At 38.1% G+C, this 16306-nt stretch overlaps 1 protein-coding gene across 1 annotated transcript in view; it reads left to right on the forward strand.

Moving 5' to 3' along the window:
* LOC126474295 (sodium/potassium/calcium exchanger 5-like) overlaps positions 1-16306 on the forward strand; it is a 180500-nt gene that overhangs the window by 109531 nt on the left and 54663 nt on the right. Inside the window, exons 7-8 of the mRNA XM_050101760.1 lie at positions 2758-2977; positions 12916-13080. Coding sequence (XP_049957717.1) covers positions 2758-2977; positions 12916-13080 — 385 coding nt within the window. The remainder of the gene's footprint in view (positions 1-2757; positions 2978-12915; positions 13081-16306) is intronic.

Here is a 16306-nt window from a genome sequence, read left to right on the forward strand (position 1 = left end):
GTTAGACAAATAAGAGTTGGGGCTGGGTTGATTTGGGGGGAAGAGACCAAACGGCAAGGTCATCAGTCTCATCAGGATGGGGAAGGAAGTTGGATATGCTCTTTCAAAGGAATCATCCCGGCATTTGTCCAAAGCGATTTAGAGAAATCATGGAAAACCTAACTCAGGATGGCCAGACGTGGGATTGAACTGTCGTCCTCCTGAATGCAAGTCCAGTTTCTAACCACTGCAACATCTCACTCGGTGACAAATAAGAAACAGACAGTTGAAACAAATGACCTGTCATAGGACAGAATAACTACAAAAATAATATGAATTTCAAGATGCTAAAGATGACAGCACAGTACAATAACACATATACTTGTCATTTATACTACATGTTATATGAGGGCTCATATGTCACACATTAGCAACCAGTGACAATAATAATGTCCATATTAATGACCACATGACCTTCACAACAGAATACGTTGCCCTCAGAACAACAGATGCTCAAATCGACCTCCCTGCATGTCCAAATGTTACGCAACCTGCCAGATCGTACAGCTTTGGACCCTTCGCATCAAAGCTACTTCCACAGTAACCAGAACAGCATGAACACCCACTACCAAGTCTTCCACATTTGTCGGTGGAGTAGAGTACACATACTCCTTCAAGTGACCCCACAGGAAGGAATCCAGGGGATTTAGGTAAGGTGAACACGGTTGTCATACAACTGGACCTCCACATCAGAGCCATTTCCCTGGAAATGTTCTGTCCAAATACTGTCACACATTAATTCCAGATTGTGGAGGTGCACCATCATGTTGGAACCATATCCTCTACTGAAGATGTAGTGGAACATCTTCAAGCGCATCAGGGAGATATTTTGAGAGGAATGCATGATGTCAACCAGTCAGACAACATGAAGGGGCCCATCACATGTTGCCCAATATTCCAGCCCAGACATTGATATCGAAGCAAACTTGATATTCACTGATGCAGGTGACGTGCAGATTAGCCTCACACCAATGGTGGGCATTGTGCATATTGAAGACACCCTCAAGAGTGAATGCTGCTTCATCCAATCATATTACAGTGCTCCTGAAGTCATCATTGGGTTCCTGTTGTTGTTGCAACAATTCACAGGATTGCAATCTGCTGATGGTGATCTGCTGGGTGCAGGTGTTGCATGAAAGCATAACAATAGGGGTGCAGCCCATGCTCGTGCAGCACATTACTGACCGTGCATTGCGAGACATGCAGCTGCCTTGCTATGCTACATGTACTTCACTGAAGTTCTCGGTGTATGACCTCCAGAATAGTTTCCTCAGTAGCTGGAGTCAGCGAGTCCATGGACGACCTCTGTCCTGTGATGGTGGAAGGAGAGAAACTTATTCCCAAAGGCGCAGCTCCAGACGATGAAACACATTTTTATCTGGGTGGCGTCGATGAGGATATCTAGCAGCATACTCATGCGTGGCAACACCACCCCAGTAATGAGATGCACCAAGGACCAGAAGCATATCCACATATTCATTATTTGTGTATGCCATACGTCTGCCACACTAGTTTAAAGGTTTACAATGAGAAAATTCAATGTGTGTACACATGGTACATTGTAGCCTGTCACAGGTGCATTATTCCGCTCGAACTAGTCCCTCTCCGATGGACAGCATGTCCAGTATAAACACGCCACCAGTCCTGCGCACAGCTCCACCTAACGTGCATTACCCTTCTGACAGATATTGTTCTGCATGATTCAACCTGACACTGCTAATTGTGAAATGTTCGGTTTCAAATTACACCACTTCCTTAACAGTAATAGACATGAAATTTCCACAATCCCATCGACAGAATAATGATAATAATAATAAATTGAGATACATACTAAACAGCATGAGGTTACCAGACTCAATGTTGAAAGGCATAATTAGTGGGATCATGGTGATAACACATACAAATAGTAAGAGAGATTGGACATTATTGGCAAAGCACTTTGCTAGTGCTACTGGCAACATAAAGCCCTACTGAAATGTAATGGACCTGAATGAGGCAAGAATCTGTGGAACCATTGGAGGAGGGTACAAAGAAAACTGGTTTCAATCTAGTAGAAGAAAAGGTGCGAATAAATTCACACCCATGACGTGGAAAGGGCTTCTTTCAAAGCTGAAAAATCTTCCACTTCTATGATTGTAGTTTTCTAGACGATGCACTGTTGAGGATTAAGATGCCAGATACCGTACCACCTGGACTACATTTACCAAATAAAAAACATATGCCTCAAACCAGGATCGAACCATTGACCTACTGTATGCTAATCCAAAAATATATCCACTGCACCAACTGCACAGCATGAGTAACATGTGCTGACAGAGGTAGTTACCATACATGTGGTTACAGTGTTGCCAGATTGTCTCTCTCTAATGTCCTTTTTCTGCTGGATGCACTCGCCAGACGAAATTTTGTGACAGACATTTTCTTATAACTGGCATGTAAGGAGTCACACTGTGAAGCCCGAGTGTGCGAATTTCACTTCACCCTGTATAGCTGTATATAGTAGCATAATGTGCATATATGGCACATATGTACAGTAGTCATATTTCGATAAGTGCTGTGAAGTGTGACTCATTCCACATCAGAGCTAACAAGCACAGACTATTTAGATGGTATGTACATGATACCTGTAAAGGGAAACTTGATACAGTGGTTAAGTTTTTGTTTCAGTCATTAACTCTATTTAAATAACTTTTACATAGAGCACTTTTACTTTAACAGACTATCACATTGGACAAGTGGCCTCTCACACGGGACACCACCATCTACGCAATAGCACTGTTTTCTCTGGTAGCTTCCATCTGGGATGATAAAATCACGTGGATAGAGTCAGCAATAATGGTTCTCCTTATTGTGACATACATCCTCATCATGGTTTATAACAAGAAACTGAAATATTTTTTTGAAAACACATGCAGACCTAGAAGATGTCAAAAACATGGTGAGTGCACAGTTACGAATTACATGGGTTTAGACTTTTTACTTAGAAAATCTGTTCATATAAGAACTACAGTTGATTTCTTTCTATCCTTCCTTCTTCTTATTTATTTCTTTTTCTTTTTCTTATTTTTCACAGATAAAAATAAATCACTGTTTTATTCCACATGCATGGATTCTCTTTGTTGAAATGTTAGTCATCTATACATTTGCTCTCAACTATTACAAAAACCAAATTTCAACCCCCGAGAGCTGCTGATGAATAATTCTCTATTCGCAACCAATGCCAGTATTCAGAGCACATCTGATGCCTTAAAGTCCTATTATAATAGCTTATATGGCAATATTTCTGTGTAAGATGTTTTGTTCAAGGGCTGTTCAGTAAAGAAGGGTCATAATAATTTTTTGAAAACATTCTTTCAATCACACAAATAATTTTCATGGTCCTTCTCAACATAGTCACCTTAGGATGTGATGCATTTGACCCAGCATATCAGCCAGTCTGCAAAGACATGCTAGAAACTATTTTTTTAAAGGTCCTTCAGAGCTTCCTCTGCAGCTTTCACAACTAGTCTGATGATAGAAACTGCCTCGCATGAGGGTGTTTCTTCAAGTTAGGGAATGGAAAAAAGTCACACAGGACTAAATTCAGACTATAGGGAGGTTGAGTGATGAACTTCAGATTGAATTTTGTAAGATATTCAGTAATAACATTTGCAATATGTAGCCATGCATTATTGTGGGGCATGATCTGGCCTGTTTCACAGATATGTGGCCTTTTGCACCTGATATGGACTTGCAAAGTTTTCAGGGTGTTCCTGCAGTATTGTGCAGTTCTTGATGTGTGTGCAGGTAGAACTTGCTAATAAATAATTCCATGAACATTAAAAAATGAGATGACCATAATTTTCCTAATAGAAGCAAAAACTTTTTCTTTTTGGGGGTTGGTGATGAAGGAGATTTCCACACATTGGTGTTTTCCTCACAGGATGAAAATGATGTATCAAAGATTCATCAGCAGCGATTCCTTTTGAAAGAAACTCCGTATCTTTCTCTAACATCAACTTAACTGCGTGCAGACCTACACATAAATGTCTTTTTGTTCGCAAATCAACAGTCTTGGAACTCACGGTACACAAACACATTTCAGAAGATATTTGTAAGGTTGCTCATCAATCCTCTTTCACAATGACAACAGTAATGTTGATGCTTTCTTCTGTAATAGCAGTAACTGGAGCATCAGAGACACCAGAGACACTGGACTCGCATTCGGGAGGACAACGGTTCAATCCCGCGTCCAGCCATCCTTATTTAGGTTTTCCATGATTTCCCTAAATTGCTTCAGTTAAATGCCAGGATGGTTCCTTTGAAAGGGCACAGCTGACTTCCTTCCCCGTCCTTCCCTAATCCGATGAGACCGATGACCTCGCTGTCTGGTCTCCTTCCTCAAAGACCCCAACCCAACAGAACCATTTGGGACACCACCAGTAGGTTAGAATCATTAGCAGTGTTTCATTCATATAGAAGTTATAAAATTCATACCAACATAATAATGACATCTGCACTGCACTTGTGCTATGCAGTGGTACTGCAATGCCTGATTTGAAGTGGGGTATGTGTTTACTGTTTGATGTGACATTACCACAACCTAACACATGTGGTATATGACTAAAAATTCATTGTAATGCTAAATGAAATATTGCAACATTTAAGAGAATGTTAGGGACCTGATATCTGTCTCTGTAGCTCAGTGTTCAACATGTCTGGCTGCCATGCAGAGGACCCGGGTTCCACTCCTGGTACTGCCAGGGATGTTTCCTTGGTGGGAGGACTCAAATGGGTGCACTCAGCTTCGTGATGTCAACTGAGGAACTACTTAAATGAGACGTAGTGGCTGTGAGGTCTAGAAAGCCACCAAAGGCCAGGAGAGAGTTATGCTGGCCCCATGTCCCTCCATATTGCATGCAAATGAAAACCTCTGGCAGAGCATGACAAGGTGGTCAGTTGGTTGTAATTCAAACAATAAACTAATGTCTTTTACAAGAAATAAAAATTGGATGATGTTTCAAAGGAAGTCATATTTTCATGACAAAGGAAATAAGACATCATTCTTTGTAGTTGTTCGAGAACTAAAGAGTCTGGAAGATAAAATTAAATGACATTTGTATTTAAGCACCGTTAGGTTTAGTATTATCATGACAGCAATAACTTTCTTCACTCAGCTGTCATTTAATATCTTAACATGGCTCTATAATCTGACAAGCATAACTTTATGAACACATGGGTGGCAGTAAACAAACTGCTTGGAATTCCCCAGGTTACTCTCAGAGAAGTATTTTCATCCTCACAGATCCAAAACAGAAAATGGTAATGTAGCATTAGTAAACTGCAAAAGCACCCATGACAAGGGCCCAGAATCAGTCTCACTTACTGAAGGTCATAATTCTAATATTGTATTAGGATCAGGAAGCTTTCAAATCGTAAATGAATAGCAGCAAAATCCTAAATTCAGTGGGAATATATAGAGTACAGATAGGCTAGATCCTAACAGCGACAACATACATTTTGCCGTAAAGAAATTTATATTGAATAGTGAGATTTAGTAGTTTCCAAATGTGAAACAATGTGGATGAAAGTAAACATCAAAAGTGGGTCAAACTTCGATATCAGACCTCTTTGCAGACCACATGCCTCAAAAGCTATAGTGGCACACTGCTTCAGAGAAACCTTGGAGAAAATCAAAGGTTTGTTTCCTGATCTTGCTATTGTAATAGAGGAAGACTTGACTTTGCCAGCTATAGAATGGGAGAGTCATGTAGTTAAATTGGTGCCAGAGATAGGGATTGATCTGAGACTGCCCAGAATGTTGTTTCTTAAAAATACTTAGTGCAGTTAGAGAGTCAACTTGTGAGGACAACACCCAATGTCTCCTACTTTCAAACAATTGACACAGAGCAGGGAGTCATTAACCATAAGGTCTTGGTCTATGACTAAGGAACTTGTAACAAATGTTAATAAAGACATGAAAATATTTTAGCTTAACAAGAGTGACACTAAACAAATTTCAATTATCTTAGCAGTCAGCATCAAATATATGGCTCTGGAGATGAATAAATCAAAATCAAAATCAAATTTTTATTATCACATTACATGCCTCATACAATCAAAGACTGTGACATAGGTGACCTGTAAGTTTTAAGACTAACATACAGACTAATAAACTATTCTAAGGGGACAATGAATATATATTACTTTACGTGGTTGTCATTTTTTTATTTTTTTATTTTTTATAAATCTGTTGTTATAATATATGTGGTGCTACTTTTTAGAGAGATACTATATGACATCTTCCCCCCATGAACCACGTACCTTGCTGTTGGTGGGGAGGCTTGCGTGCCTCAGCGATACACATAGCTGTACCCCAGGTGCGACCACAATGGAGGGATATCTGTTGAGAAGCCAGATAAACTTGTGGTTCCTGAAGAGGGGAAGCAGTCTTTTCAGTAATTGCGGGGGCAACAGTCTGGCTGATTGACTGATCTGATCTTGTAACATTAACCAAAATGGCCTTGCTCAGCTGGTACTGTGAATGGCTGAAAGCAAGAGGAAACTACTGCCATAATTTTTCCTAAGAGCGTGCAACTTTACCGTATGGTTAAAAGATGATGACATCCTCTTGGGTAAAATATTCTGGAGGTAAAATAGTCCCTCATTCAGATTTCCGGGCAGGGACTACTCACGAGGATGTTGTTATCAGGAGAAACAAAACTGGCATTCTACGGATCGGAGCGTGAATTGTGTTTTATTCATCTCATGATGTACATTTGCAATCCATTTGGTTTGCATACAGGAGACATGTCAAAAATTTATAATACAGTTACAATGATTTTTACATTACTAAATAATAGCACTACAATAAATAATAACACTATAAGGATGTTTCTTGGAATGTGTAACACATTGTATCCAGCTCATATTACCAGTTTGTCCTGCATGTATTCATCCACTGAGTAAAAACACATCAGTGTCAGTATCTCATATAGCTTTCTTTTAAGTGAACCTGAATTCATCTGCATCAACTTGTTCCCTTTTAATTTATTACAAATTTTCATTCCCATGACCTGAGGTCCCTGGCCATAGAATCTGAGGTGGTGGGTGGGGAGCATAGAATTTTCTCTGTTTCTAGTATCATATGAATGGACAAAATGGTTTCTCTCAAATAATTCATGTCTGGTGTACAATATAATAATCTCATATATGTATAAGGATGGCAGAGCCAATATTTAAGTTTTCTAAATAATGGTAGACTTGGTTCTTTGTGATTTGCAGTGCACATAATTCAAATGATTTTTTCTGTATTTTTAGTATCCGCACTATGTTTGTCAATTTACCCCAAAAAACAATACCACACCCAATAACGGATTCAAATTAGCTTGTATATGCAACTTCTCATGTGTCCATGTCAACTGCAGCTGATAATATTTGTACTGCAAATGCAAAGCTTCTCAGTTTGTTTGTCAGGTATTCAATGTGTGCCTGCCGGTTCAAATTTTTATTTACATTTAAACCTAAGAATTTGACTGAGTGAACTTCTTCTATATCTTGGTTATTGTGTACAATGTGGAATGTCAGGTCCCTTAATCGGGCAAGTAGTTTAGAAAATTTAAAAAGGGATATGGATAGGATAAGTTAGATATAGTGGGAATTAGGAACAAGACTTTTGATCAGGTGAATACAGGGTTATAAACATAAAATCAAATAGGAGTAATGCAGAAGTAGGTTTCATAATTAATAAAAAAATAGGAGTGCGGGTAAGCTACTATGAACAGCATAGTGAACACATTATTGTAACCGAGATAGACATGAAGCCTACGCCTACCACAGTAGTACAAGTTTATACACCAACTAGCTCTGCCGATGATGAAAGGATTGAAGAAATGTATGATGAGATAAAAGAAATCATTCAGATAGTGAGGGGAGATGAAAATTTTGTAGTCATGAGGGACTGGAATTCGATAGCAGGAAAAGGAAGCGAAGGAAAAGTAGTTGGTGGATATGGAATGGGGGTAACAAATGAACCACTTGGTAGAATTTTGCACAGGGCATAGCTTATCCATAGCCAACACTTGGTTTAAGAATCACGAAAGAAGGTTGTATACGTGGAAGAGGCCTGGAGACACTGGAAGGTTTCACATAGATTATATAATGGTAAGACAGAGATTTAGAAACCAGGTTTTAAATTGTAAGACATTTACAAGGGCAGATGTAGACTCTGACCACAATTTATTGGTTATGAACTACAGACTAAAACTGAAGAAACTACAAAAAGGTAGGAATTTAAGGAGATGGGGCCTGGATAAAGTGAAAGAACCAGATGTTGTAGAGAGTTTCAGAAAGAGTGTTAGGAAACAATTGACAAGAAAGGGGGAAAGAAATACAGTAGAAGAAGAATCGGTAGCTTTGAGAGATGGAATAGTGCAGGCAGGAGAGGATCAAGTAGGTAAAAAGACAAGGTCTAGTAGAAATACTTGGCTAACGTAAGAGATACAGAATTTAATTGATGAAAGGAGAAAATATAAAAATGCAGTAAGTGCAGCAGGCAAAAAGGAATACAAACGTCTCAAAAATGACATCAACAGGAAGTGCAAAATGGCTAAGTAGGGATGGCTCGAGGACAAATGTAAGGATGTATAGGCATATATCACTAGGGGTAAGATAGATACTGCCTACAGGAAAATTAAAGGGACTTTTGGAGAAAAGAGAACCATTTGTATGAATATCAAGAACTCAGATGGGAAACGAGTTCTAAGCAAAGAAGGGAAAGCAGGAAGGTGGAAGGAGTACATAGAGAGTCTATAAGAGGGTGATGTACTGGAGGGAAATATTATGGAAACAGAAGAGAACATAGATGAAGATGAAATGGGAGATATGATACTGTGTGATGAGTTTGACAGAGCACTGAAAGACCTGTGCCGATACAAGGCCCTGGGAGTAGACAACATTCCATTAGAACTACTGATAGCCTTGGGAAAGCCAACCCTGCAAAACTCTACCATCTGGTGATCAAGATGTATAAGACAGGTGAAATACCCTCGGACTTCAAGAAGAATATAATAATTCCAATCCCAAAGAAAGCAGGTGTTGACGTGTAAAATTACCGAACTACTAGTTTAATAAGTCACGGCTGCAAAATACTAACACAAATTCACAGATGAATGAAAAAACTGCTAGAAGCCAACCTTGCGGTAGATCAGTTTGGATTCCGTAGAAATGTTGTAACATGTGAGGAAATACCGACCCTAAGACTTATCTTAGAAGATAGATTACGGAAAGGCAAACCTATGTTCCTAGCATTCGTAGACTTAGAGTAAGCTTTTGTAAGTGTTGACTGGAATATTCCCTGTCAAGTTCTGAAGGTGTCAGGGGTCAAATACAGGGAACAAAAGGCTATTTCCAATTTGTACAGAAACCAGATGGGAGTTATAAGAGTCAAGGGGCATGAGAGGGATGCAGTGGTTGGGAAGGGAGTGAGACAGGGTTGTAGCCTATCCCCAATGCTATTAAATCTGTAAGCAATAAAAGAACAAAAGAAAATTTTAGAGTAGGAATTAAAGTCCATGGAGAAGAAATTAAAACATTGAGGTTTGACAATGACATTGTAATCTGTCAGAGACAGCAAAGGACCTGGAAGAGCAATTGAATGGAATGGACAGTGTCTTGAAAGGAGGATACAAGATGAACATCAACAAAAGCAAAATGAGGATAATGCTATGTAGTCAAATTAAATCAGGTGATGCAGAGGGAATTAGATTAGGAAATGAGACACTTACAGTAGTAGATGAGTGCTATTTGGGGAGCAAAATAACTGATGATGGTTGAAGTAGAGAGGATATAAAATTCAGACTGGCAATATCAAGGAAAGCGTTTCTGAAGAAGAGAAATTTGTTAACATCGAGTATAGATTTAACTGTCAGGAAGTCTATTCTGAAAGTATTTGTATGGATTGTAGCCACGTATGGGAGTGAAACATGGACAATAAATAGTTTAGACAAGAAGAGAATAGAGGCTTTCAAGGCTACAGAAGAATGCTGAAGGGTAGATGGATAAATCATGTAACTAATGAGGAGGTACTGAACAGAACTGGAGAGAAGAGGAATTTTTGGAACAACTTGACTAGAAGAAGGGATCAGCTGGTAGGACATGTTCTGAGGCATCAAGGGATCACCAATTTAGTGTTGGAGGGCAGTGTGGAGGGTAAAAATCAGAGAGGGAGACCAAGACATGAATACGCTAAGCAGATTCAGAAGGATGTAGAATGCAGTAGGTACTTCGAGATGAAGAAGCTTGCACAAAGTTGCTTCAAACCAGTCTCTGGACTGAAGACCACAACAACAACTATATTACATGGTCATCATTCAAGAAATCTTCTACACTATAGTAGCATTTACTTTTAATATATTTTTCCAGGTGTCTTTCAGTATTTTTTAGATCTGGGCCACTTTTCCCCTTATAGATTTTATATACAAATTTCATGCTCGTGCAGTGTGGAGAATTTTTGAGTCTGTGGTAAGGTAGCATGTAACTTGCTCTACATCTAGTCTCATGATGAAGGAGCGAAAACAAATTAAATTCAAAACCATTGTTCAATATGCCTTAGATCTGTATATGCAGAGCAAGGTTGTGAGGTATGAGAAAGTTCTAATGCAGTTCAACAGTGACTTTAGGAAGTTACTACAAAAGCAGAGAGAGTTTCATCATGATTTAAACTAAGTGAAAGCCTTACTGATAACTAAAATTCAAACCCAAAATGAGAAAACAGAGAGCAATGCAAGAAGTGCTCGCTGACTTTTAAACTAATAAAATTTTGCACATTGGTCTGACCACAAACCCTAAGTTTTGATCTCACACAAAATCAGTAACTGGACTGAAATCTTCTATTCAGTTGCCCAGTGACTATATCAGCACCGAAGCAGAAAATGACAAAGAGAATGTTGAAATACTGGATTCAGTTTTTAGCAGATACTGAAAAAGCAATTATACAGTTGAAAAATGACTAAAACTGCTTAGTGGTGTAAAGGCACCTGGACTAGGTGAAGTACCTGTAATATTCCACACAGTTATACAAACAGTCCTTCTGACCTTCTTGCAGCAGTTTGTTGAGGTTGCTGGGGTAACATATGTTACCTGTCAACTAGAATAAGAACAGATCATTTCCATTTATAAAAATGTTTGTCTGTGTGACGCACATAATTATAAGCCCGCAATGTTGACATCAATCTGCTGTAGAATATCCGAACATGTCATATGTTCACAAATTATGACCTTTTTGGAGAACAAAAATCCCCTCTATTGAAATCAACATAGAGTCTTCAAACAGAGATCTTGTAAATCTCAGCTCATTCTATTTGTCCACGATATTTGGAGTGCTGTAAACAATGTCACCTTTGTTGCCTACTTGATGCCATGTTCCTTGACACTGTGGAAGTATCTTATACAGTTTCACACTGCTGTTTAATGAATGAGAATTCTGAGTACTGGACCAAATTTACAGCTGGATTCAGAACTTCTGAGCAGATAGAACTCAAGACATTATTCTTACAGTATATGTTTATAAATGGTCTAGAGAATAATGTTGGAAGCTCTGTGAGGCAGCTATTCAGAGTTGATACTTTGTTTATAAGAAGCCTGCAACACCAGAACACTACTGAAATGCTGGATGAGCTGCAGAGAATCAGTAATTAGTGCAGCAAATGGTAGTTGACCCAGAATGTAAACACACATATAGCACATAAATGGATAATAAAATCCATTACTTTTCAATTAGGTAATGAAACCAATTACTGTTCAATTACACTATTAACAATAAATCACCAGAAACAGTAATAACTGTGGAATACCAATGAATAACCATCAAGAGTGACCTAAGTAAAATATTGATTCAAGAAAAATTCAAAAGAGAAAATAGTTAAAATTATGAGAATAAAGAATGCCTGGCCATTATTTACCTTCAGTACATGAAATTCCTAGTGTTATCAACAGAAATACTTAAACCAGAATATATTATGAAAAGGATATGGTTGCTATTCACCACATAGAGGAGACAGTGAATTGCAGACAGACACAGTGGCCAGACTGCTATACATTTTAGATTTCAACTTGGACTTTCCATAGTTTACAAAGAAGAAAATACTCATCCTAGCCTTTTAAACATTATTATGTTTTCTCTCCAGGAAGGAAAGAGGGCAGGTTGAGAAGGTTAGAAAGGAGGTGAAGGGGGATGAGGCATGGGGCAGGTGACTCAGGTCTCAGGTTGAGAGGGAGCCATCCCACAACAGATTGGCTGCTTCTGGCATTGACTGAACAAGTAGACTCTTTCCAGAAGCATTAAGATGCAGGTCATGCCATATGTTATGCAACCCTGAGTTAGTCATTAAGTTCTGTATCAATGTATTTGAACAGAAAACTCTGTCCTCGGTTGTCATACTAATCAGTCTGCTGTGACTTTAATCCCTATCAACCCAGGTTTTGAGTCACCTCATCCTTCCCACCCCCAATCTTTCCTTCCTCAAGAAAGAACATATATACATATTTCAAAACCTAGGTTTAGTATTTTTTTACTGTAACTATTTCTGTCCAGAGTACCAGGAATTTCACCTACTGAAGGCAAGTATTGGTCACCTGATGTGCACCTTTATAATGTTAACTACTTTCTCGTACACAATACTTAACAAAAGCAAATAGAAACAGTGTCCCATTCACTCTGATACCTCACAAATATTCATATATTTGTCATCTGCTTATTTTCAGTTAAAAAACAATTGTAAATCTTCTGAAACAGCCAATACGAGTACACCAGTGTACACACTACAAATCAGTTAAAAGATCTTTATTTACACAGAAAATGCTGAGTATTGTGTTAATTTTAGTATGTATATATTGCAGTATTCTCCACGGAGACAACTGATGTGGGTCAAGGAATTTACCGACCATACTTCCTGAAGATGGTCTCACTCACACCTCGCAATTCAAAACAGCCACGAGTTTCGGTCATTGAAAGACAGATGTCAGATATTACAGATGATGGACTGAAAAACCTTAATGAAGAAAGTAAGTCACCAGTTCAGTATATCAGTATATTTTAATACATTCTCACTAAATACAGTGTTTGATGAATACGTGCAGGCTTTCACTTAGCTTCATTACTGACTGAATAATGGGTTTCTTTGGTTCACCTGTTTTTGTTATGTATACTACAGCTCTGTTAATGATGAATGTGTCTTTAATGAGATAATACAGAAAATCCTCATGCTACAAATTAACCTCCATGTCTCAAAAGGCACTGAGTGACTGAGTTCACAACACACTAGTTAGTTACCACTCTCATGAATCTCAAAATTATTTATCGCTTTGGCTATGTTTAAAGAACAAAATGTTAGTTTAATACAGATTAAGGTTCATGGTAGGATCATTCATAATGAAGTGATGAATGCCTTACTAAAGGAAAGTTTTACAAAATGCCATTTCATAGGTGTTACTCTACCTTACACTGATTTCACTCCAGTAATCATGAAACATTCTCAAGAGGAATGGTTCACCTACTGGCTTACTACACATATGGATAAGAGGAATATTTTATGTTCAAGTTCAACCTGTCATTGAAAGAAAGCCATAGTTTTATGAATCAAATAATAAAAAATTGTATACTACACTTTTCATTAGTATTCTCCTTGAATACACATGTTATATGAGGTGTAATCAAAAATTAACAGAAATTTTTGTTTTTCTTGAAGAACCTTCATTTATTCATCACCAACATCAACTTTGTCCCCTTCAAAGTAAACTCTCTCAGACATAATACACTTCTGCCAGTTCTTTTTCCAATCTTGGAAGCACTTCTGGAACTCACTTTTTGTTATAACGTTCAGTTCCTTCAGTGATTCTGTTTTTATCCCATCAATGGTGGTAACATAAGGTTCTTTCATGGTTCTCCTCAGCATCAGGAATAGAAAGAGTTGCAGGGGGCCATGTCGGGCAAAAACAGTGGCTGAGAGAACAATGGTTTTGCTTTTTGCCAAAAAATCACAAACAAATATTGAAGTGTGAGTGGGAGCATTTGCTTCATGCAAATGGTGCATAACTTCGAGATAGTATTCCTTATTGACTATATGACCATAAGACAGAAACTCATGATTCACTATTCCATTTTAATTGAAGAAAACAGAAAGCAGAACCTTCACAAGTGATTGAACCCCCCCGTTTTTTTTTTTTTTTTTTTTTTTTTTTTTTTTTTTTTTTTTGACATCATAACATATCCATGTTTCACCACCTGTTATAACCTTTTTTAGTAGTTCTGGGTCATTATTCACTTCATTTACCGATTCCTGAGCAATGGCTATGAGATGTTGCTTCTGGTCGAAATTCATCAGTTTCAGAATATAATTTGCTGCTACATGTTTCATGCCAAAAATATCTGAAAAAATTGCTTGGCATGAGCCAAAGAATATGCCATCATCATTAGCAACTTCTTTGATGATGATTTTCTAGAACCATTTTCTTTACTTCTACCACATTGTAATTGATGTACTACGGCATCCAGGGCAGTTGTCGTCCTCAACATCTTCTCGACCCTCTGTGAATTGCTTACATTGTATGTAAACTCTTGTCTTACTCATGGTAGATTTGCAAAAAGCCATAGTCAACATTTCAAATGCAGCACTGCACTTTATTCCATTTTTCAAGCAATTTAATGCAAATTCTTTGATACATCTTTTCCAAACGTAAAAATTTGCTGAATACTTGAAAACACATATAACCTTTCTGTCTGTCAACAACAAACAGAATATTCTAAACAGCTTAAAATTCAAACATACATCAGGAACATATGTACCAATAAAATTAAAAAAAAATAATTGAAAATCCGATTGTAAAGCCCAAGAAATCAAAAAATCCCATTATGTTTTGACTACACCTTGTATGAGCCATCCCCATAGGCTAAAAGATAAAGTCAATCCATGCAGCCCCAAGTAAGTTTTTCAGACAGCCAACCACAGCCATTTCTGCACATAAGAAATGCAGGAGAGCTAAAAGAATTAGTCAAGGAAATTGGGAAATATGGAATCACATTCCTTGTTTCAGTATCTTCTTCAGTGCATAGAGATAATAACACAGTTTTCAAAATTTAAGCTTCCTGTTCGTCTAAGATAAACATTGTTTGGCAAATTAATAAATGATCTGACACTATTCAAATATCAAACTATGTAAAAATGGATGTAAAGGAATTTCAATGATTGGAATTGTTCACATAATACAGTGTTTGAACAAATCTCTTTACTGTAATAGTTTAGTGTGTACCTAATTTTCAGCCACTGTTATACATTGAGTGAAAAAGTCATAAAGTACCTTCTAATATCATGTTGGACCTCCTTTTGTCTGGTGTAGTGCAGCAACTCGATGAGGCACGAACTCAACAAGTCGTTGGAAGTCCTCTACAGAAATACTGAGCCATGCTGTCTCTATAACCGTCCATAATTGAAAAAGTTTTGCCAGAGGAGGATTTTGTGCATGAACTGGCCTTTCAATTACATCCAATAAACGTTGGATGGGATTCATTTTGGGAAATCTGAGTGGCCAAATAATTTGCTCCAATGTTCTTCAAATCGACCAAGAATAATTATGGCTGGGTGACATGGTGCATTGCCATCTATAATAAATCAGTCTTTTTTTGGGCAAATGAAGTCTATGAATTGCTGCAAATGGTCTCCAAGTAGCAAAACATAGCCATTTCCAGCAAATGATCAGTTCGGTTGGACCAGAGGACCCAATCAATTCCGTGTAAACACAGCCCACACAATTATGGAACCATCCTCAGCTTGCACAGTGCCTTGTTGACACCTTGGGTCCATGGCTTCATGGGGTCTGTACTACATTCAAACCCTACTGACTCAACTGACAAGGCCATGGCTTTCCAATCATCTAGGGTCCAACCAATACGGTCACAAGCCCAGAAAAAGTCCTACAGTGGCACATGCATCAGTCATCTGCTGTCATAGCCCATTAACACCAAATTTCATTGCACTGTCCTAATGGATATGTTTGTCATACATCCGACATTGATTTCTGCTCTTAATTCATTCAGTGCTCCTTTTGTGTTAGCATTGACAACTCTTCACAAACGCCATTGCTCTTCATCATTCACAGTGAAGACTGTTGGTCACTGTATTGTCCATGGGTCTGAAAGTTGGTATTCTCAGCTCATTCTTTACACTATGAATCTAATGATTTCCAAATGGAATATCCCATGCATCTAACTGCACCTATCCATTCTGCATTCAGC

Source organism: Schistocerca serialis, chromosome 4 (assembly GCF_023864345.2).
Source record: "Schistocerca serialis cubense isolate TAMUIC-IGC-003099 chromosome 4, iqSchSeri2.2, whole genome shotgun sequence".
Lineage (NCBI taxonomy): Eukaryota > Metazoa > Arthropoda > Insecta > Orthoptera > Acrididae > Schistocerca > Schistocerca serialis.